Below are 23,086 nucleotides of genomic sequence, written 5' to 3'. Positions count from 1 at the left end.
CGAAAAGTAGGCATTCTTACTACTATTTCTAGACGGTATTATTCCATTTCTTTCTCATTCTATAAGAAGCCATTAGCAAAATAATCAAATGACAGATGAAGAATGTCATTCTAGATCCACCAGGAAACACAGCTGAATTGCTTGCTATGATAGATGAAGCCGATTGCACCAAGCCCATCAGGCTGAGGAGAGAGAGGCAGCTCTCAGAGCGGCATGTGTGTGCAATAAATCACTCTCTTGAAAAGATAATTACTGCATCACTAGAGGAGAGAGGGGGAAATCTTTAAGGGCAGTGATTTGAAAGCCGCTCAAGTTAACATGTGCACAGTTGGTTCTTTGTTATTCAGTGCACATTGGTAAAAAGCTGCTTCGGGACTTGAGGGAAATCATGTAATTCTAGTTATTAATCACTTTAATTTTAAATGTGCTTTGTAAACAGAGAGGGGCTAGAGACTGAAAGAACAATGTGGGAAGCACAAGTAATTAGATGCTTAATGGGTTCCCTTTGAATTTCTGTTGGGGATAACAAAATCAAAAAGCCTCAATGCTTGAGGAAATCTAAGCATACATACGTAATTTGAGAAAGTTCTATTTCATTTTGCCAACTAATAATATCACAAAGAGGGGGAAATTAAGCTTTGCTCTCAATAGTGATTACAATAGATTATGCTGAATGAAATCATATTGTTTCATGAGTCAGCCTTCTCTGCGGTGTAATTTAGCAGTGTCTTCGTAGGCACCATGAAATAGAACGCTCTGTGATACTACAATCCAGAATCTTGCCAGAAAGCACAATGCTGCTTTGCGGGCCTCCTCCTGAGACCAACATGAGCCAGGATGTGGTATTATTAACCAACCATCAGAGGATTTGCTTGACCTGAGCCACTCTTACTAACGATCACTCAGCCATACCAACAGAAGAAAATACAAGACTCACGAGCATCTCCTGAAGAATTCTCCAGTCTCTTAAAATAACGGCTTGCAAAGTTTCACCTCCACTTTTATTTATCTATTTTTTTTTAAATCCAGACTGGATCTTTGTGTGAGGCCCAGAATATCTTAGAACTTACCAGCTTCAGTCCACCGAGTTTGAGACTTAGCCTATAATGATTATCTAACTCTATGGACCTCAGTATCTCCATCTGCAATACATGCATAATATCACCTACTTCACAAAGACGTTTAAAAGAATAACAGAATAAATAAAAGAAAGTGCTAAATAAACACATTGTACCAGAGAAATGACTGGGATAAAATAAGTAGTTATTAAGATAAAATTAATTATTAAGAAAATTCAAGTTTGAGGCCAGCCTGTTCTTTACATTTTCTTTAGAGAGAGAGAGAGAGAGAGAGAGAGAAGACATTTAGACAATTAGGTACTTGTTTAACACTTTATAAAGTTCCAGACACAGAATTTATTAAGAATCACTAAAAACATTTTAGTTTTATCCCTAAATCATTGGTACGTCCTCCAGTTAAAAACAAACTAAAAAGAACTTTCTTATCAATAATAAATAAACCCTTTCTTAATTCATCCTGTTTTTTAATCTGTAATGCTGTAATGAGCTCTAGGCTCCAAGTTCATGACTCAGTAAGGCTGGGTTCTTGGTTGGGGGCAATCAAAATCTACTCAGAAAACAAACTTGGAAGCAAACTCTTAAAAAATAACATAAAGAAATAATTTCAGGACTAAGTAGTAGGAAGAAATCCTAGCTCTGTCTGAGGACTCTTGGCAGTGGTCCCCCCAAGGAACTAAATCAAAACTTGAGGATATTGAGTACTGAAGTTGGCACTGGGCAAATTAAGATGGTTTCAGATCTACTCAGCCACACAAGGGATACTTGACTTTTCAACATGGCTTTAGTTTCTTCACCCAAAGGCCCAAGACTAGATGAATTATGAGGTGTTCCCTAGATGTACAGCCGCCCTATTGTACTATGAAAATGAACCAACAGTATCCAGGGCACCTCACATTTAACTCTCTAGCTTCTCTGGTTGCTTTGGGGACAGAGGTTCATGGTCATATTTAGTTCTTTCTAAATTTGAGATGGGTAGCAATCAATACATGGAATCAGGAAGGGAAACTCTATTGTGAATTATGGGTCAGCAAGGAAGTACTTCTGCTGGGTGGGTACAGGCACGAGTACCCATGCACCCGGATGACATGGCCAGCATGCGGACCCACAGTATGAAACTAAGAGAGATCCATGCCTGCAGCTTTTTGCCACAAGTTAATAAAAGGTAAGAGTTCCAGAAGCTTTAAGAGCACAAAGGCAACTTTACCAATCACTTATTAAATGTCAGCATGCCCTTAGCTACATGAAAAGAGCAGGAAGGCATCCACCTACCATGTAAGTGTCACATGCTGGACCCAGGAGCACCATATGGCAAAATAATTCACGCTTCTAAAATGCCAAGACACCTATCAAGTAAACGTTAGTAAATTCAATAAGCCTTACCTTGACAGAATGTGTTGTTAACCCGCTTGTATCCTTGTAGGCATTCCATCATTTGAGTATATCCATGATAGGCTGTAAGTGGGGGGGAAAGAATCCTGCATTACATGCGGAGTTTAAAATCGGATGGTCTGAAGCTGCCAGATGCGGTGCCATCCACGGCACCAGTAGACTTAACCATTGGCAAGCTAGCAATACCAATAAAGCCCTCCACGACTGCTCTCACCTTGCGCCTGTTTTCAGCATGCTTTCTATTTTGCAATAGCTGCAGTCCTAGGAAGCTGCCAGCAAATCTTTATTGTGCTAACTGAATCATAAGACTGCTTTGTATTATCTTCCAATTAGTGATTAAGTATTCCTATCATAAGACGCATGCCTCTACAGTGATGTGCTCCAGAGCATGGGGGGGGGGGGGTTCAACAGGGAGATGCTGGCTTGTGGAAGCCACTCCATTTGTCTCTCGGCTTCATGCCCAGTGTTGTCCCTTATAATGAAGACACTGACATGGGTGTCTACAGAAACTGGGGCCTCAGCTGCGAATCCCTCAAAGACAACATGATCGTATTCAACAGTCTCTTCAAAGGCCTCGAGCCAGGCCAGATGATCTCTGTTTGCCTCTGCTTCAGATCCGATGCTAATTTTCTCCTAAAGCTGTATGAAGGCAAGAGACTTGCTTGTACTAAGCACATTGACAGACCAGTTAATGAAATCATTTAAGATTTAACATTACACTTTCATAGGAAACAATACTCATCACCAGTGAAAGGCTTTATGTTGTGACTAAACACAAACTTCATTAACTGAAAGCCACTTGAAAATTGAAAGCAGAAACCCAAGGGCATGGCACTCAAAACCATCATAGATGGCAGCCAAGGGATGTCTTCTCTCTTCCAACATGAATATGATTTAGAGAGTAGTACCAACCAAGGGAAGGAAAGTTTTTACAAACAATGTGAGTTTGACTGTGGCTCTCGGTGATGAGTCATTTTAGACAGTACAAGCAGAAAACGTGCCAAGATGTTAGATTTCCCTTCATTCCCCACAACCACGGCCCTGAAACCAAGCTGATGTCTTTAATTCATACATCAAATGAGCTAACCTATGGACTATTTCCATCAACATTTGGTTAAAAGAGCAACTTTGCCCTTTCCCATTCCACTGACATCGCCAGCAAGACTGAACTGTGGTGCTAACAGCACCATATAAAGCAGCAAATTCATTCCCAGATGATGCAATGTCAGATAGAAATGACTGGAGGTCAGGAATGGCCTTAGGAATTAAAGGGGGAGGGAGACGATATGGACTCCTTTGCCTTTGACCCCTGACATCTGTCACTCTGGGCTCCTTTGGAATTTAGAAAAGAGAAGAAATAGAAATAGATAAAATTTGGAGAAAAGATGCAAAAAAGCAAGCACATGAGAAAAGAAAACAAGGAGGAAGATGGAAAACGTTTTAAGACATAGAAACAATTTGGAGGATCTTTTCACCCTCATCCTTAGAGTTAATCGTGGGAAGCATGCCACCACCCACAACATTAGACAAACTCCCATGGCAAATGAAGGGTGCATGGCTCCCAAAACAGAGGGCAATGTGATTTCCACAATTTAGAGGCACATTCCTGGCTGATGGCTCATCAGATCAATAGGAAATGACATCAGTGGCAGTCAAGTTCATACCACCCCAACTCTAAACGCCATGTCCTTTAAATGAGTCCAGATAGATCCCAGAGTTCCCTTCGGTAAGATAACTTAGGTAAACAGGTCTCCATGTAAGGTGTCTATATTGCTAATCATGACTCAGTCATCTCGGAAAAATCTATTCCCTCACTTCTGAGCCGTCCATGTGGTTACTCTTCCTCTTAGGGAAGAACCAACTTTCACAAATTTTAGCAGCAATTTCTGTAGATAAATTTTCTAAGAAACACTAATAGTACCAACAAACTTAATGAAATCAACTTCAGGTCTTCAGAGAATCTGAATATATGAGAAACTAGAAGTCCAAAAGGCGGACAGACAAAAGGAAGGAAGAAAGCAAGGGAGGAAGGAAGGGAGGGATGGAGAGAGGGAGGGAGGGAGGGAGGGAGGGAGGGAGGGAGGGAGGGAGGGAGGGAGGGAGGAAAGGAGGGAGGGAGGAAAAGAGGGAGGGAGGGAGGGAGGGAGGGAGGGAAGAAGGAAAGAAAGAAAGAAAAAGTGTTTACAACATACTACTATACTGGGAGAATAGTATAAAAGAGGGAGAAATTCTGAGCCAGCAGTTTTTTTTTTTTTTTTTTTTAGGTTAAACAAAGAGGTTTAAAAGGCAAGTGAGGGGCTGGAGAACTAGTCAGTAGTTAAGAGTCCTTGTTGCTCTTACAGAGTACAGGGTTTCAGTTCCCAGCAACTGCACAGTGGTTCCCAACATCCACAACTCTACTTCCAGATCTGACAACCTCTTCTGAATTCTTTGGGTACAAGGCCCAAATGGGGAACACAAATGTGCTTGCAAGCAAAACCCTCATACATATAGAATAGAATCGATTTACCTTTAAAAGTGTCAAAGGCAGCTGCAACTATTACTCCAATCAACTATTACTGAAGATGAATAAAATCATCTGATTTAAGCAAGTGAGATGTCCCTTTCGAGATAAAAGTCTTTTTAGAAATGTCAGCAGGAATCAATGCTACATTCAAAAACTAAAGTTATAGTCTGTTACAGAGAAGAGGGGAATGGAAAGGTGTAAGCCTGGATTTATTCAAATAGCAGCTTCTTACAGGGCACTCAGGGCAAATCCCAGCATGTTGGTATTGCAGCCACTGAAGACTGGGGCAGTATCACGGTGGTGTTAGGAAAAGGGGGGCAAAATACTGGGCTCCATAATTACACATATCGTTCCCACAAGTCAATAACCAGTCAATTCCTCATCTGAGTTTCTTTTCATGAAGGGGGATATCTGTAGCAGAATGAAATCCATAGCCTAAGTTGTAGATAATCACAAAATTCACATTTAAGAATCAAACCTAATAAATAGTAACTGTGCTGACTTTTTAAGTAGGTTTTGCAACACCTGTTCACCGTCTTAAAGTCATCTACTTCCTAGTCCACAGGGCCACAAGAGCTGATTCTGCCCATCAGTTCTTCACAGTGCCTCCCCCACATAGGAAATTAAACTGCCGAAGGCAACTGATGACTCTGCACATTTAAAAAAAGAACCGATATGAAGGTTTTAACTGTCTTGCAATGCATGTTGTAGCACTATGTTCTGGACGGCAGCCAGAGATTTCGTTGAAGGTCTCAGAGAGTCAGCATTAAGAGTCGCGGTAGGAAAAAGAGGTACGCGCCATTAACCAGCAAAGGAATGATGGCATGTCACTTACCTGGCTTCTTGGGGCATTTCTGGCATTTGTTAAAGCCCCAGGAGGTCCCCACTGTCCCACAGCAGTCTTCTTGCTTGGAAAGGCCAGGGAGCGCTTTGCCACACTGCAATGAGGTGTGAAAGGCGGGGTTAACCGAGTGCAGACTGCTCAGCCCCAAAGCTGGGGGGCTTCCCAGCCACTTTATAAACAGTTCCCTTGATACCACGCAATTACAGAGGCAAAGAATGGCTATAAAACCTGGGGGCCGAATACCAGGGTGTAGTCGGTAGGACACAGAAGTGAATAATCATATCTCCATATATGAACTCTTTTGCATTTTTAAAATCTCATGAAAAGCTGAAACAGGGACACGGGACCATGTTCGAGGCTTCTGGTTTTTACCACTTGCCTGGATTTTCCTTAACTGCGTCCTGCCTCTCACCTGGGGAATAAATGTCAGCTTTCGGGTTTCCCCACAACAATTGTTTGTCCAAGGCGTTTTTTCATTGGCTTATTCTTTCGCTGATCCTTGCCTCTGTATCTATCTAGCACTTATAATATGTCCTGTGAACTGGGGTACAAAAATGGACATATGCACTGGACAGCCATCAAACTACAGAATCAGCTGTGAAGCTGACAAGGGAGAAATCACAAAACCTGAGGAGGACCAAGAAGGGACAGGCCAGGAAAGAGACGACTACAGGCTGAGCCAAATCTGTTCTGGCAAACACTAATGTTCCAGGGAGATGAGCCAAGCTAGGAAAGAGCTGGCAATTTTAATCGAGACCAGCCCAAGTAGGCAGAATGAGTACCCTTAGAACTATGCTTCTATATTGTCAAATATTAAGGTGAGGTGAGACTCCTAGTCTACCACAGAAGATCAGGTGACCCTCAGGCAGGGGACTGAAGTTACTTAGAACTACCTTGAAAATCGATCTTGTCCCGCAAGATCACCCAAGGACCAGATGGCAATGAGACTTACTTGACTCTCTCTCCCAAGCTGCACAGGGTAAGCTCACACCCTACATCTCTGTCTTGTGTACAAATGTGCAGTATATAAGCAGTTCCTCTGCTTTGTCAAAAAAAAAAAATCCTCAGTGGTTTCAGGAGTCATCGTTTCTAAAAGAAATCTGGTCACATAACTATGCCGACTAATGACATCCAGCGACGTTGTCTGATCTTACCCCCAAGCAGGATAGAGAAGTCCCCTCTTGTCCCAGTTTAGGCTGTATCTTATATTGCCTTCCACCTCTGAGCATCTATTTAGGCTTGGCAAAGGACACTTTCTGATTGTCTGAACAACTCAGGTCTGTTTGGGTGCTACACACACACGTGTTCTCTCTCTCTCTCTCTCTCTCTCTCTCTCTCTCTCTCTCTCTCTCTCTCTCTCCCCCCCCCCCCCCCCCCTTTCTCTCTCTGGGATACTATCATATTTTCTTTTCTACAACTTTATTTCTACCACGAGAATCAGGTAGAATCACCGGCTCCTCCATTCATGATTCATTTTCTTTACATCAAAGGTGATTCCACAGAGGTTCACTGCTACCAGTTTCAGTCCTGTGCTATGTATTAAGGACTTATTATTTTTATATTCCCCAAACAGGATACATTTCAAATACTCAGGAATGCTGAGTGGGAAAACCCACCAGAGATTAGTGTACAGGCCCCAGGACAGGGGGCTGTGGACAATGAGGGAAAGTTAAAGCGAATGGTGACCCCTAAGGAGAACAACAAGGTGCAAACCCCACCTAGCAGGCAGGCCTCCATGGACAGTATTTCCTTCCTGCTAGGTCCAGGCATGCCTCATGCTGACTGGAGCTCTGAGTAATTACATACACAATTCATAAAGCAAAACCACATCACAGAAGACCAGCTAGGGTAACAGAGTATTAGATACAGCAGGACGTTGATGTCCTTAAGCTTTTACAATTTTATATGATTTTTAATAATTTTTCCAAAAGCAGTATGTGATAGTGGTTCAAACAGTATTTGAGATACTCTAGAGGGCTGGATACAAATTCTGGCTCTAGGACTCCATACACACAGTAAGATGAATTTTCGTATCCATCACATGGAATACATAATAGCACCTCTCGATGTGGTCATGAACTTGAAAGGTAAAAATCTATGTACAATGCCGAGTACAATGCCTGACACATGTAAGTGCAAAGTAAGCTGTCACCCCAGTCACTATCATTTATCACTACTATTGGCACCATCAGCATCATCTGAAAATTCCTTGTTGAAGATGTCCCGCATCAGATCCAAACTGTCGGATTCTTCAGGGAGTAGGGTGCATACGAATGGATTGCAGTGGACTGTGCCCTTTCTGTGGAACGAGCTCGTTACTCTAACTGTCCACTTAAAAGTACCATAGTCAACAATAAATGCAGTTCTAAGACAAAATGGATTTCCCTGAAATAAAAGGTAGTCCCGATGGCATTTTGAGTTGGTCTAATTTTGAAAAGAACCTAAAAATATCCATAATAGCACCTGAGGAAAAGTGAACAAGGCCAAAGTCACCACTTCCATGACACCCGCAGGTATTCCACGGACAGAAGGAGATAGGCATGCTTTTCTTGAAAGAGACAGGAAAGCAACTCCGCTGGTTGGATGGACGTAGACTGTGTGACTGTTACAAACAAGTGCACCGGCAGGGAAGCCTGTCTGCGGGGAGTTCTTTGCTAGCTGTGGCCACTCCATGCTGAGTGAGACTGTTCCAATCCCAGCACTGGAGCTGCGCCAGGTCCGAGACAGGAAGCACAGGTGCGCAGGTAGACAGCTGCACACACACACACACACACACACACACACACACACACACACCACAAAAAAGAAGGGAAAGAGTCAAGGTGAAAACAAACTACCTGAATCTGGACTGTTGTCCAGGTCCCTGAGCTTAACCATAGACAATTTAAATCCAGAGCATGAAGGTCAGGAGCAGGAAAGGACAGGGGACAATGGCTCAGGTGTAAGACAAGGAACAAACAGAAACACAGAAGCCTCCATTGCTGAAACCCAGCTGCCAACATCTGCTTAACATTCTCTCCCAGTTTCATAAATTGGTTGGGCTTATTTGAGACACCAACTGCTTTGCACACAGCTCATTCTCGTACCAGACTTTGGGCTCTTCTCTTAATCAGGCGAAGCACTCAACACTTGCCGGTTTTATATGCTCAGAATGTTAGTAGCAGTTAAAATCCAATTTTCACCTTGGATTCCTAGAATGTTTTATTTGGTAGGACAAAAATAAATCATTTCCCTCTACTGGGCCTCCAGAAAGGTACAAGGTTTTCATTACATGATCCAAGCCGCTTTATCCCATGGCTTTGTTGTTGCAGGTCCATAGCCAAGAGCAGCACAAGGCATCCAAACTGATGGAACAAATGGGAGGCGTAGGTGGTACCATGGCACTGTGTGTGTCTCGAAACTGGGTCTACACAGCGCAGGATTGAGCTAGGAGGGATGAAGTCATGGTTATAAAGCCCAAAGTTTTCTATCAGTCCCATCAACTGTCCAAGCATAAAAAGGCTTCGGTGTATAGCAAGAAATGTGACATGAAAGATCTCTGTGGTCACACTCTGGGCTTTTCCCCAGCCACTGGACGCCACAAGTCTTATCTGAGTATAGTCAGAAGTACCCAGAGGGGCAAAAAGTTAGGCTAACAGATGTCTCTCCCATACCACAGGGCCACAGTGGAGAAAACAACCCAGGACAGAATGTGGTTGGGGTGCTCTGGTGTAGACTGGGAAGTTCTACTTCTCAACAAGTTGTGCTCCCACAGACATGGCCTGCCCTAGCCATATTCATAGGTGGGATCCAGGTGGTTTTTACCAGTTAAAAACACAAGTAGCTAGATAGACTTCCTCCCATGTTGTTAGTCACCACGTTCTCAAAGAAAGACTGTCAAACACTTTAGAACACATCTTATGTAAAGCAACCCAGTGGTAAATGTATACCTTGTACTTAACTCTACCAGGTCAAAGAGCAGCATGCTCTACCTCCCCAGAAACCATCCATCAGTGTTAGTGAGGGGACACTAATCCCATGTTTGCTAGGATCCAAGTAGGGCAGGCAAGCAGAGTGTTCAGGCAGCTGTGACAATCAGCTGGGAAATGGAGCAGTGACGCATGTGGACACTTAGCAGTGCACACGTCGACATGATGGCACTGTGGAGGTACATTAAACATGCCTATTGCATGCCGATGGTTTTCAGCAGGCCCGAAAACCCCAAATCACTGGATTTCACAGTGTCGACAATCTTTCCATTGTAAATGTCTCTACCTAAGAGAGATGGTGACCTCTCTGGTGGGAGCTAAGTCTGATGGATCATCTCTCAGGAATGTAAGAAACAAAGCAAATGACCTCTATGGTTTCTTGCAGGCTTAAGACTCTGAGGTCAGTATGTGCTGCTAGGTTACACGACTCCGTTTAGAAAATACAGACTGGTGCAGAAGAGAGCCAAGTTCAAGGACTTCTGTTGTTCTACCAGGGCCAGGTCTGGGCTGATGCTCTCCTAGCCCTCTCTCCTTTGTCTGTTTTCTACTTCCTCATCTCTAGAGTCTTCGCCAAGTCTCAACCTCCACTGACTAGATTTAGGCAAACAAGACAAAGGGGAGAAAATCAAACAGCTCTACTTGACCTTGATTTCCGAAGGACTGGGTGTTGAAAATAAACTTCAGACTCTTCTTCTCCACCTATGTTAATAGGGTTTGTACTCCAGACGGTCAGATCACTGAAGAACTATAGATTTTTCATATAATACATGGGGGTTAGAGAGATCCTTCGTTAGCACCGAAGGTTATGGGAGTTTCTGAGAAGTTAGAGCATGTTGCTACTTGACTTGATAGAGTTAAGAGTATATTTCACAATGCAAAATAATTATAAGCAATGGTATAACAGCCTTTAATGTGTAACTAATTATCAATAATCAATTGATTATGGAAAACGCGCTTAAAATCTTTTTACCTGCTTGAGAATATACCTCTTTAGACTTTAACCTGAGTTTTGAGGTGAAACCACAAAACTTCGCAATCAAAGTTAAATTGTGATCATGGTCCCCTTTAGAGCCTCACAAATCCGGGACTGGAATCAAAATTCAAAACTGACCACCCGGTAATGTGAGTTTATCATATTTGACAGTGAAAAAGCTCACTGTTAGAGCTGCTTGAAAGACGCATGGTAACTGGGAGAAGCAGTTATAAACATTGGAGCATGGTTTATGACTTGTGCAGTAAAACCGACACTCATTTGCTTTGCTGTGTCAGGTCCTGGAGAAGGAAAGCCCAGGAGTCAAGAAAAGAGAAGAGTGCTGCCTGAAATCCATTAGGCCCCGTCAACATCCCAGCTCTCTCACTAGTAGCGGGGTTTTCCACAGATCATCCTGCCTCTCTGAGCCAGTAGTGAGGCACAAGAACAGAAATCCTGGCCTCACAGTGTAGTGAGAGTGAATGATGGGGGGCTAGGAGGTGTGGGATATCCCAGAACCCCGTGGGATATCCTACACCACACTTCGTTGAGCAGAGTTTAGGCTGAATCTCAGGTCTCATTCATCTGCTCTCCGGCATGGGTAAAATTATAACCATGCTCAAGGGTCCTGCCATCTTATAGGATTTGAGAATGTTTCTGGTAAAACTGTTCAGATATTTCACTATGAGAAGGATCACCCCCAGGAAAACAGTACAATGTCAAGGACCTACCGTTTAGTTTCACTAGTTAAGACACTGAAAAATGACAATACAGAAACATTCTTAGAAATCATCCTTATCACATGCATGTAGCTCATTTGGTTATCAAGAACTATTCTATAATTAAGTAGAAATACTTTAAGCTAGAATAGAAGACATCTTCTCATGAGGAAAACATGGCACTAAGTCAATGGAACAAATAAACTTAAAATGTTAAAGCCATGCAGAGTTTTAAAAATATTCCCCAGAGGTCACTAAAGGAAAACACAGGGGGAAAATAGAAGTCTGGAACATTGTTACCCTTGCAAAAGTACACAAGTCTGGGCTCAGGCAAGTGTTGAAACAGGGAAGTGACTTGATGGTACTACTGGGGAGAGAAACTCCGGAGGGGCACAACTGCTCTCCCAAGGCAGAGGGCCAACCACCAACTGTGAGCAGGCAGGGTAAGTATGGAGGATGGCAGCTGGACCTGACGGAACACAAAGAGGGTACAGAGAGCCATAAAACAGGGTGGTGCTAAGTTACGGAGAATTTCCCAAATTTGGGGCTCAATTTCGAGTTGGATCTAAAAATCAACCAGGAGACAGAGAAGTAATCACTCTGGTTTTTTTCCAAAGCCAGTTAAGTTTTATATTATTTCAGAAAAAAATACCTGACATAGTTTAAGGAACAGTAGATAGAGGAATATTGATGTCTAATCAATGAAAAGAAAATAAAAGTCCTTAAATAGGTACAGGGAGATGGCTCAGTGCAAGTGTGAGGACTCCAGAATTTGGATTCCCAGAGTCCAAGGAAATGCCAGGCAGGAAGAGTAGCCTAAGGTGATCAGCTCTGCAGAGGCAGAGAGAGAGGGCATCCCCAGAACAAGCTGGCTTTCTAAAGTTGTCAGAACTGGTGGGCTTCAGCTTCTGGGGGAGACCCTGCCTCAACAAATGAGGTAGAGAATGATCAAGAAAGACATTGGATATTAACTTCAGACTGTAGCATGCATGTTCAGACATGCATACACACCACATAGCCACAAACATACACATCAAAAAGGGAAGGTATAGCATTCTGCATCTGATAATCAGAAGTGTAAAAGGTGACCAATCACAATAGAGTATATCATTCCTGGGAAATGGAGAAGAAATTATATTTAAGGTAAACACATTCAGGAATACTCAAAGAACCAAAAAAGGATAAAGCTGGATTAAAGGCCCTTTCATTATACTTCTCAGATAACAGGGGGAAGTTTAAGTTTGGCAAATCATTTTATTCACACAACAAATGCTGTTCAGACACTATCTAGAGCAGGGGTTCTCAACCTCCCTAATGCTGCGGCCCTTCAATACAGTTTCTCACACTGTGGTGACTCTCAGCCACAAAATTATTTTCGTGACTACTTCATAACTGTAATTTTGCTACTAATAGGAATAGCAATGTAAATGCTTCTGGAGATAAAGATTTGCCAAAGTAGTCATGGCCCACATATGAGAATATGTGAAATCCGAGAAATATGAGAAAATACGAGAAACACTGATCTAGGAAACCCTAACACCAAATGAAACCCCAGACTTCTATCTATCTGCCAGTTTTAGCTCATTTTCAAAGGTAAACTGACCATTTTTAAAGTCTTCCGTGTGTGATGTGTATGTGTCTATGTGTGTGCGCATGCTCATAACTATTCACGTATGGGAAGAGATGGCGTAACAATGTAGAATACCAAAAGAACACACGACAAGGAACCAGGAAGCCTCAGTGTTGGTCCTACCTGCTACAAACTCAATAGAAGACACTAAGTGGCTTAACGCTCTGAATGTCAGTCTCTTCATTAATAAGATTGCACAGACATCCCAAACAATGCACAATTAATGTACTTAAGTGTAATGATCTTAGGGAGGTCACAGTGCAGGGCTGAGGCTGCAGGGAATAATGGTGAAAAGTTTTCCTCTGTCACAGTCACCTGATAAAGAGCAGTGTTCCTTAAATGTGCCCTGCCTACAAGCCTGACTAACTCGAGCCCATAGCCTTTCCTACTATCCTCAAAGAATGAGCTGAACCCACTTCATCAGCGATCGCTATAACATAATTCTCCCTTCTCTTGCCAATTTGTACATACGAAAAAGCGTCTAGCTACCTGAAATTAGGTATGGCTCTTAAATGAGTCCTGTCTGGTTAGTAAGGATAGTGACAGTACTCACTTTTATTATCAATGAGCAAATTCTCAGCAGTATTTATAACATTCATAGAGATGCAGATTTTGCATAGATGGAGCATGCAAGCAAAGCCACATGATGGCCCATTCACCCACATCACACAGCTATATCCTCTTAAAAATCACATGCTGGTCAAACATGCTGACACAAAACCTTGAGGATTTTAGAGAGCAAAAACATCACCCTCACTCACTACTATGACTCTGGTTGAGGGAGAAGGGTCGTATTTATTAGGGATCTTCTACATCTCTCCACAAAAATGAGACTAAAGGCCTTTATGGAGAAGCTCTGGTTGTGCATAAAAGACTGGATTCAGCTGGCCCACCCCAGGTCTTCGCTGCTATTAACATTCCCAACCTTTCACAATGATAGAAACTTCTCTGCTCGGGCAGAGTAACTCCTGTCCACCTCCCATGCAAAATGGCTCAGCTCTGGCTCCAAATTAAACTGGAAAGCCTCACCAAGAGCCCTTCATAACCCGGCACTAAAACGTAAAATACATCTATTTTTATGTACCAATGCTAAATGCTCCAATTTTTTGAACACTATTATTCACTATTATTAATGCAAAGAGAGCAACATATTTGCTAAACTGGTTCTAAGGGTCCATCTTCCTCACGGAGACCTCTGTACCGTGGCTCACTGGCAGGGTAACAGGCGCTGTCCCATAAAAAGAATGAGAAAATGCTTAAATGCTTCCAGACTTTCTAAAAGAACTTGTAAAAGAAAAAAAATTGCTTTGGCTTCAGCAGAACATTCTTCATGGGCAAGTTTTTTTTTTAAATCCAACCAGCTTTCTTTTATTAGAGTAATTAATACAATGTTAGGCATTTGGGGTATCTGATATATGCATAATCCTCTGATATTTCAGGGTATTGATTTTATAAGCTATCTGCTATGACTAGAGCATGAATAGCTGGAAATGCATCCACAGTGATTTCTGACCGTCTATTTGCTTAAAGCCTGCTGAAACCAAACCATGGACTTCAAACAACTCCAGACAAGAACTTTAGTTTATGAAATGGTATTTTTAAAGTGACATAGGTTTTTAGTGTTAACAGGCAAAGGGGAAAGTATTCTTAAGGGTCTAACATGTGATTCTCCTTTCTATCTTTCCTAAAGGAGGCACCAAATCCAGCTGTCTACTTTCTCCACCTCTGAGATTTGAATGTTCTGACAGACAAGTCTTCCAGGTTGTGGATCTGTGTGTCATTGGCCTTCCTGTGCTGCTAAAGGAATAAGTAAGTTCTATCATGATGCTATTCTCACAAAATTCCCACTAGGTTTTCTTCTGAAGAAAAGCAACACAGACCAGGCCATGGAATACAGTGCCAGAGAGTAAAGAAGTCAAATTTATTTCATTTTTTATTATTAAGTTTAATTTGTATAAAAATACTAGATTCATTATGACATTTTCTTACATGTACATCCTGTTGAATTTATTTAAAATTCTATTGCCAAAGAAAAAGCTTTGGTAGGTGAGAAAATAAGATGGGCATATAGAAATGCCTGCTGTTACTATGGTAACTAGATCACCCCCCCAGACTGACAGTAAAGGTTTGTTTATTTCTTTAACTCCACTGGGTAATTTTCTGTTAAGTTTCACTCCTTAGCAGTTCCCTTTGGGTCTCTATAGAGATGGAAAAAGGGACAAAGGCCACCTAAGGCTCACAGCACCAAGCAGAAGGGCAGGCCTCCCATCTGGCTAAGCTTTCATTGTTTCTGTGTTCCGCCCAAGCACACAGAACTGAAAACTGCTAATTACCTGTGGCTTGGATGGAATTCGTGGAGAAAAACTGAAAGTCACAAATAAAAGCAGCAGGTTCATTTCTATCCCCAGGAGCAGGAACTACCTTGGGCTCTCCACGGCCCTTTCCCTTTCGACAGGAACAATATCGCCCACCAAATAGCCGCTGGCTTCCCCACATATCCCAGGCTCTTCAATAAACGTGCCTATCTGGCTGCCGTAACAAACTAGCAACACTAGGTGACTTTGTGTGTGTGTATGTGGGTGTGCCGGCGTGTGTAGAGGTTAGAGGTCAGCCTTGGTATTGTAGCTCCTGCGCTGCACACCTTGCTTTTGAGGCAGGGTTTCTAAGTAGCCTGAAGCTCACCAAGAAAGCTAGGCTGGCTGGGCAACAAGCTCCAAGAAACTTCCTGTTTCTGGGATGACAAACCCCCACCACCATGCCTCTGCCTCTCTCTCTCTCTCTCTTGTTGTTGTTGTTGTTGTTGTTTAATGGATTCTCCAAACTGAATTCATGTCTTTGCATTTGCATGGCAGGAACCTTACAACCAATCTTTCTTCCCAAACCAGCTCATGGCTTTGACAACAGACATTTGTTTTTCCAGTTGTAGAGCTTGGATTACAGGACTAAGGGGTTGGTTGCATGGTCAATTCCTGTCTTATATTCAGCAGCTGTTTGACTCTGTGCTCACATGATCTCATTGCTCATGAGTCTGCAGGAAGAGAGATAGAACACGGGCGAGCATCCTGCTATCCTTTCTTCTAATGATATTAATCCCATCCTGTCATGGTCCCACCCTTATGATTTCATCCAACCTCAAGTATCTCCTTTTAGCCTCTATCCCCTAATATAGTAACCATCAGTGGTTTCAGTACATGGAGTTAGGGAATACGCCTCAACCCACAGAGTTATCAGGACCGTGTAACTGACCAGTGAGGAGTGAAAAATGGGATGACTATTCCTAAAAGCATCTCTCTTCCTCAGCTACAGGAATCAAGTATGGTCAGGGTTCTATTCTGGCGAAGTTGAGGTATTCTGAGTCGTAGAGCAATGATGTTGCCATCCCCAGCTAAGGTCCCCAAGGAATGTGGAAGGCAGAGTCCTCTGCTTTCCTGCCTCTAGACAAGCCCATGCAAAATGTAAGCACATGTTAGGTTTGTCACCATTGCAAAGCCTGTCCCAACTGGCACAGCATGGATACAATTAGCAGTGATTCATATGTGCCCGTTACTCAGCCCATCCTAAGTGGCTTTGCCCTCATGAAAAGTACAGGCTTAACGGGAAGAGGAACAAATGCAACTACTTGAACAAAATTGAATTAGAAATAATCCGCCTAGAGTCTAATGTGACAAGAATTCAGAGAAGGAGCAGAGCGCACTGGAGAAAACTCCTTGGAGGAAATGACAGTGAAGGGGACCTATCTCAAGTCAGGACAGGTTGGAGACAACAGAACAGGTATTCACGATAACTGATATTTGTCTAGATTGCTCTGTTCATATGTCCTGTGCATGCATCAATAGTGCCTAGGATTGCCAAAAAGGGGGAAAGACGTCAAAAGTGTCACAGCAGAAGAAGACAGAACTCAGACATCTCAGGAGCTTTCCCAGGCCAAAATGCGATGAAATGGGGCCAGAGATGCGGTGAGTTCACTAAAATGGAAGGCCAGTTACAGACCTGGACTGAGTGAGTCAGCATGCATGAGTCCCAACTTCTTTGCATCTCGAGTTTCGCATAACTTTGATGGGAGGCAAGGATACATACTTTCCCTTTCTCCTACATTGTTTCAGAGGTCAAATATGGCCAAGACCATGAATGTTCTCTGTCATCTATCAATTTTATAAAAATGTGCTGGTGTACGAGCAGGCTTGCCTCAAAGCCACAGAATGCGAAGACTGTGTTCTTAACCATTTAAGCTTGCCCATTCTAAATAAGTCCTCTGTAAAATGCTTCTTCTGGAGGCATTGCTGTCTTGTTTGAAATATTTGGAGCTCTTAGAATACGCTTCAGAACTTAGGCTATGTCGAAAACACTCCCGGTGATGGCAAATCCTTGAAACTGGAGTTGACTTGACCATTCCTTAAGAAACTTTCAGATTCCTTAAGAAAATAAGTGATATGAAGATGGCCAGCAAAGACAAATTCTTACTCAGCTCTGTCATGGTTTTTCCTCCAGTTCTGGCAAGTCAGACCTATACAATAGCAGAGTTGGAGAGATGGCTCACTCAGCGGTTAAAAATACATACTGCTCTTGCAGAGGATCTGAATTCAGACCCCAATACTCATGCCAGAGTGTTCACAGCCTCCTGTAACTCCAGCTTCAATAGATCTGGTGATTTCTAGCCTTTGAGATTACCTGAACTCATGCATATCCCACACACATATACACATAAATAAAACTAAAATAAATCTTAGAGAAACTATTCAGAGGCAGTATCTCTAGAGCAAATACGCAGCCTCTGGAGATGATCTTAAAAAAGCAAATACTCAGTTTGCATAAAAATACTTTTATGCAACATAAGGAGGCAGAGGAAAGGGGACAGGGAATGTGGAAGTGTAAGAAAAATGCAACACTGTTATCATATCAGGAACGGTGCGGGCAGATAGGAACAAATCTTATCTTTCCCCAGAATACCTCATGAAATTGTTTTTTGGTTTTTTTTTTTTTTTTGGTTTTTCGAGACAGGGTTTCTCTGTGGCTTTGGAGCCTGTCCTGGAACTCCCTTGGTAGACCAGGCTGGCCTTGAACTCACAGAGATCCGCCTGTCTCTGCCTCCCAAGTGCTGGGATTACAGGCGTGCGCCACCACCGCCTGGCTCATGAAATTGTTTTCTATCACTACTGTCTCACAAGGCAGATTCTAACTGTTCTCTCTTAGTAACCCAGACGATTCTACTTCAGTTTAGCAAATATTAATTCCATCCAGTGGAACAGGGACAAGAAATGACCTTAGCTCCTAGAAATACCAGCAGTGATTCTTTAAATATTCTTAGAGTGTATATAGAGTCTAAAAGTCCATCAAGACAAGCTATGTTTTCTTCAAACTCCCTTCAACATACTCATGACTTTGCCAGTATCAGAAGTGACTTACCGAAAGCCCCAAACTCTGTCTCATTATAATTTTCAATGTCTGTTCCTGTGCAAAAACCAAGACTCTAGTAATTAGTAGGTTTATGGTTTTGGTATGCCCTAAAGGTAAAATATGGGAGCTTGATGATATTCCATGTCATGGCAAAAGTATTTTCATGGCCAATAAAATGGAAAAATATCTGAAAAAAAGAGTCAGGGAAACCCAGTGATGTGGCACAGACTTGCTTCTAGATGGAACAGGTCAGGGAGAGTGAAGACTCGAGGCTAGCGGGCTTTGTGGCACCTCCAGAGCATCTGCCTGGGTGAAGCCCTGTGCACGGGGCTCTGGGAAGTACCTTGTCTGAGTCCCACCCATTCTGTGAAGACTGCTACCCCAGTTCTGAGAATCTATACTTGACGTCCCCAAAGCCTGAACCCCACTTTCCTCATCCAAGGAAAACTAGCAGTTCTCGGCGCGCTGGCGGGAACCCAGGGACAGGAACGCATGGTCTATCTCCCATGTGGTGTTTCCCCCTTTGGTTCCTACCACTGTGCTTTGCTGAGCTTTCTCTGCTCCAGGCAAGAGGGCCTCTCGCAGGCTGTCTGATCGAAGCTACTGGAACAAGACCAGCAAACCCTTAAGAACTCCAGCACCTCTCACTGAGATGTACGTGACAACTTCAGCAAAATCTTCTGCGATTGACAGGGGTAAAGTCGGGCAAGGGAGGCTACAAAGAGCAGCCATGTTAGAGCCATGTTAGAGGCACTAGAGCCGCGGACTCGCTAGCACTCAAGTGTTTCTTGGATTACGACAGGGGAGCACTTGAGAGAGCACTGAAGGAAAACGCAGATGGCATAGGAAGTGGCTGGTGCTGCTTGCTGACTTATTCCACCAGAGGAAGGCCAAACGTCAGTAAATGTGATCAGCATACCCAGACTGGGAGCTCTGTTTATGGAGATGGCAGATGACGGGGAAAGCCAGCTCTGCCTTCCCAAACCTCTGGCTAGGAGCACCTCTAAATCACCATGAAAATCACCGCTCTGACCCAAGCTCACTTCACCGGAGCAAGCTCAGCTCTAAAGACACAGGGTTTCGGTCAAAGGCAAGGGGAAAGAAGGCCACGTATTTATTTCGCCTTCTGCTGAGCCAGGCAGCAAACTGCTATCTCCAGATAAGAGCACTATATAATTGAGAGTCATTTTTATAAGCATTTATTCTTTTTTAAAAAGTTGTCTTACACTTATGTATGCATTTCATTTTGGGGATGGTGACCGCATGTGCCACACCGTGCCTGAGGTCAGAGGACAACTTGTGAGAGTCTGTTCTCTCCTTCCGCGTGTGAGGCCCAGGGGTCGAACTCAGGTCACCAGGCTTGCCAGCAGGCGTCATTACCCACTGAACCATCTCACCAGCCCCCCATTTATTCTTTAGTCATCTACTCTGTTTTAGTAGTTCCTGGACTCCATTTAGGGAAATAAGCAATGTGAAAGGGTTACGATAACGCCAGCATGCTGCTGGGACAAAGCTAAGATTTCTGTTTTAGCTCTAGGCTTCACTCCATTAACATAGAGTCAGACCAAAATATGTAGAAATTAAAGAGCAACTTTCTAAGTAAAACTTAGCGTCCTAGCTCTTTTAACTGAGCAATAAATTATTTTCCCATCACCAAGAAACTAGTTTGAAAGTCTACAGCCCATCTCCCTTTCTTTCCTCTCCCTCCCTCCCTCCTCCCTCCCTCCTTCCTCCCTCCCTCTTTTTTTCTAACACGTACATGAGCAGGCCTCACATCTACTTCCCCAACAGTCTCTCATTAGTGTCTAAGGGCTTGAATGTAAAATGACCTCCGAGTCTTGCATTCTTGAATAGGTGGTCCCCAGTGAGGAGGCTATCTGGAGAGGGTGTGGCAGCTTTTGGCCTTGGGGCATAACTAGCGTACTAGATCACTAGTAGAGACCTCATGAGAGCTAGATCTTAGCCTGGGCTTGGGTTGATGCCGCTGTCTGCTTTCACATTCTCAGAGAGGTGGGAAAGCCATGCCACAAGCTCACAATACCTGAGACTAAGGCACCAGAACTCACCAATATTGTGAGGCTATTCTTCCCTTAAAGCTAACCAAAGCAAACCATCCCACCATAGGTGTTTTGCTTTGTTTTTGGTCAGGTATTCTGTCGTAGCAATGAGAAACGCAATAAATACAGAATCCAACGCAAATAAAGCTAAGAAGTTTTTCTTTCTACTTTCTAAAAAGTACGTTGAGCCATGCAATTAGGATATTTTCTGTTTCCAGTTCACGCTTTCTCATTAATTTCTCAATAGTGTTTACTTGTGATGCAAACGAAGGCAGAGTGGTCCTGTTTCCCTTCTACAATGCAAGTGTGCAAGTGTGCTTTAGCACTGAGCTTTGACCTTCAGGATGTTGCACAAGGCAGACCTATCTCCAATTACTGCCCTTCTCCATCGGTCCATTCTCTTTCTTCCTGCCCAGCAAGAAAACACCGCAATGGCGTCTGGCACCTCTGAGAGACTACCAAATAGCTCTTGTGTCACTTAAACTCAATTTTGCCACAGGCTTTATTATTTACATGGTGGATAGTTAATGGAAACAGAGGTTTTTTTACCTGTGACTTGGGTGTTTCACATCATATACTATTCCCTTCTTTCTTTACAACCTCCAGGAAGCTTCTTTTCTTCAGTGGAATGGATGCTAGACACCTTCACCTTCAAGTTTGTAGCTTATGATATTTTTTAAATCTTTATGGAAGATTTTACAAGATCCACTGTGTTCATTTCTTTAACTCTCCATGGATATGATCCTATGAACATGGGCTCATGTGGTATTTTTATCCTCTTTATCAATGTTAGAGTGCTATAAAAATGTTCTGTTTATATCTACTTTGGGTTTTCCAGTGTTTCTGCACTTCATAGCTAATCTGGGTGTTTATATGTGGAATTTTTCTGCTCTTTCAGCATTTGTAACGTGAAGGTCTTGAGACATTTTGCTTTGCCTCCTCTGTACAGCCTGTGTCTAATTACAGTCCGTGTCACCGCATTGAACAAAGAGACCACGATCGTATGATTGTGTAACCTGGCAATGACAAGGCCAGCATGGAAGCTGGACCCTGAGCTCTATTGTTGTGATTCTAAACACTTCACACTCAGGGCCTTTTCAAACTATTTGGCATCACTAGGTCGCTGTAAAAGACTTGTTTTCAACAACGGGGCAATCAGTAAAATCCAATTCGAATAATCACAATTGCAGATGCTATGTAAGATCTGAATTTAGGTCACTATTAAAGGATCCGATTTGAAACAAAAGTCACCCTACACAATGAAAAGGGAGTGTAAATTTAACATCCCCAGTGAAGCAGAGACAGACCTGACGGATTTTCTGAGATGAGGACTGGAATGGAAATGTTCAAGTTTCAGGCTCATGAAAACAGGTTTCCCGCAAAGCTTTGGTAATCGTAACCACTAAAGCTGTAATTCTAACTCAGTCACAGAGCGAACAGACTTGCAAATGTTTGCAAATATATATGGTGCGCACAATTTACTACAAGTAACACAGGAACTTAGGTTAGCTGAGACTATTACTTGTCAGCTGCTTCAGGAAGTCTACCCTCAAAACCACCTTCCGTCGTCTCTATTTCTACTCTTTCAATGATTCCTGTGATGCCCACTGATCCTAACAGAAGAAAATATTTCAGATTATGAAAAATTAAATAACACTTTCTACAAAAGTTAAAAAAAGTGGAGGAGGGATAGGTTTTCTTCCCTCCATCTTGGCAGGTTAAAATCACCACAGAAATTTCCAGGGCCAGTGTTATTTATTTCTTTCTCTTCTTTATGACAACATCCAAAAAAATGACCTCCACTGCCATGAATATATTTCCAGGAGAGCTATTCACCTATCACTGAGCTGTCTCCATTAATCCCCTCGCATTCCACTGATAAATCCCTGTGCTTTGACCCATAGTCAAGAATACATCATTTTTAATACCAATCAAGGTGGGATTTATCCTTAAACATCCAGCCAGCTACCTTCTCGAGACCCTCTTCCCATGGATCAGCTACTGGATGACAAAGAACATTGGCCTCACTTCAAAGTAAAAAAGCTCAGAAGAGTTCAGCCACACTCATTTCCTTCACAGCGGTCCACAACCGAATCGTGATGATCCATGCCCTATAGACTACTGACCTTCATCTCCAAGTCCCCTTTGTCGACCCTTGAGCATTTCACGTTTGATACAAGTTCAGCTTCTCACATCCAGCCCCAGCCAACAGACAAAACTGGTTAATACCCTTTTTCTAAAATTGCATTCAGTGTCTCGAAGCTGCGTTTCTCAAGTTCAGTTTGAAGCATTTTTATTTTATTTGTAAGTCCAGGAACATTTAGTAGTTCCCCTCTCCTCGCATAAGAAAATTTCAAACATGCTAGGCCATTCAAAGACTGATAGGGTGATAACCTGTATGCTGAACTGCCGGTCAAAAGGGTGCTGGCATCTTTCCACACCTGTGTATGGAATACATTGTGAGAGAGCACTATCGACACCATGATGCTTCGTTCTGACAATCTTTCTCACTCAGCTCACAAGAATAAGA

The 23,086-nt window shown here is 42.8% G+C and overlaps 1 protein-coding gene across 9 annotated transcripts in view; it reads right to left on the bottom strand.

Moving 5' to 3' along the window:
- The window catches only part of Ltbp1 (latent transforming growth factor beta binding protein 1), a 381,235-nt gene that overhangs the window by 134,063 nt on the left and 224,086 nt on the right, over positions 1-23,086 (bottom strand). For all 9 annotated transcript variants that reach the window (XM_075955861.1, XM_075955859.1, XM_075955860.1 and 6 more), the window contains 2 exons: positions 5,810-5,912; positions 2,460-2,531 (listed from right to left, as the gene is read on the bottom strand). In XM_075955861.1, the coding sequence (XP_075811976.1) occupies positions 2,460-2,531; positions 5,810-5,912 (175 nt within the window). The remainder of the gene's footprint in view (positions 1-2,459; positions 2,532-5,809; positions 5,913-23,086) is intronic.

Source organism: Microtus pennsylvanicus, chromosome 21, assembly GCF_037038515.1.
Source record: "Microtus pennsylvanicus isolate mMicPen1 chromosome 21, mMicPen1.hap1, whole genome shotgun sequence".
In the NCBI taxonomy this organism is placed as follows: Eukaryota; Metazoa; Chordata; class Mammalia; order Rodentia; family Cricetidae; genus Microtus; species Microtus pennsylvanicus.
The sequence above is the reverse complement of the archived record's forward strand: the minus strand, read 5'-3'. Positions and strand labels throughout refer to the sequence as shown.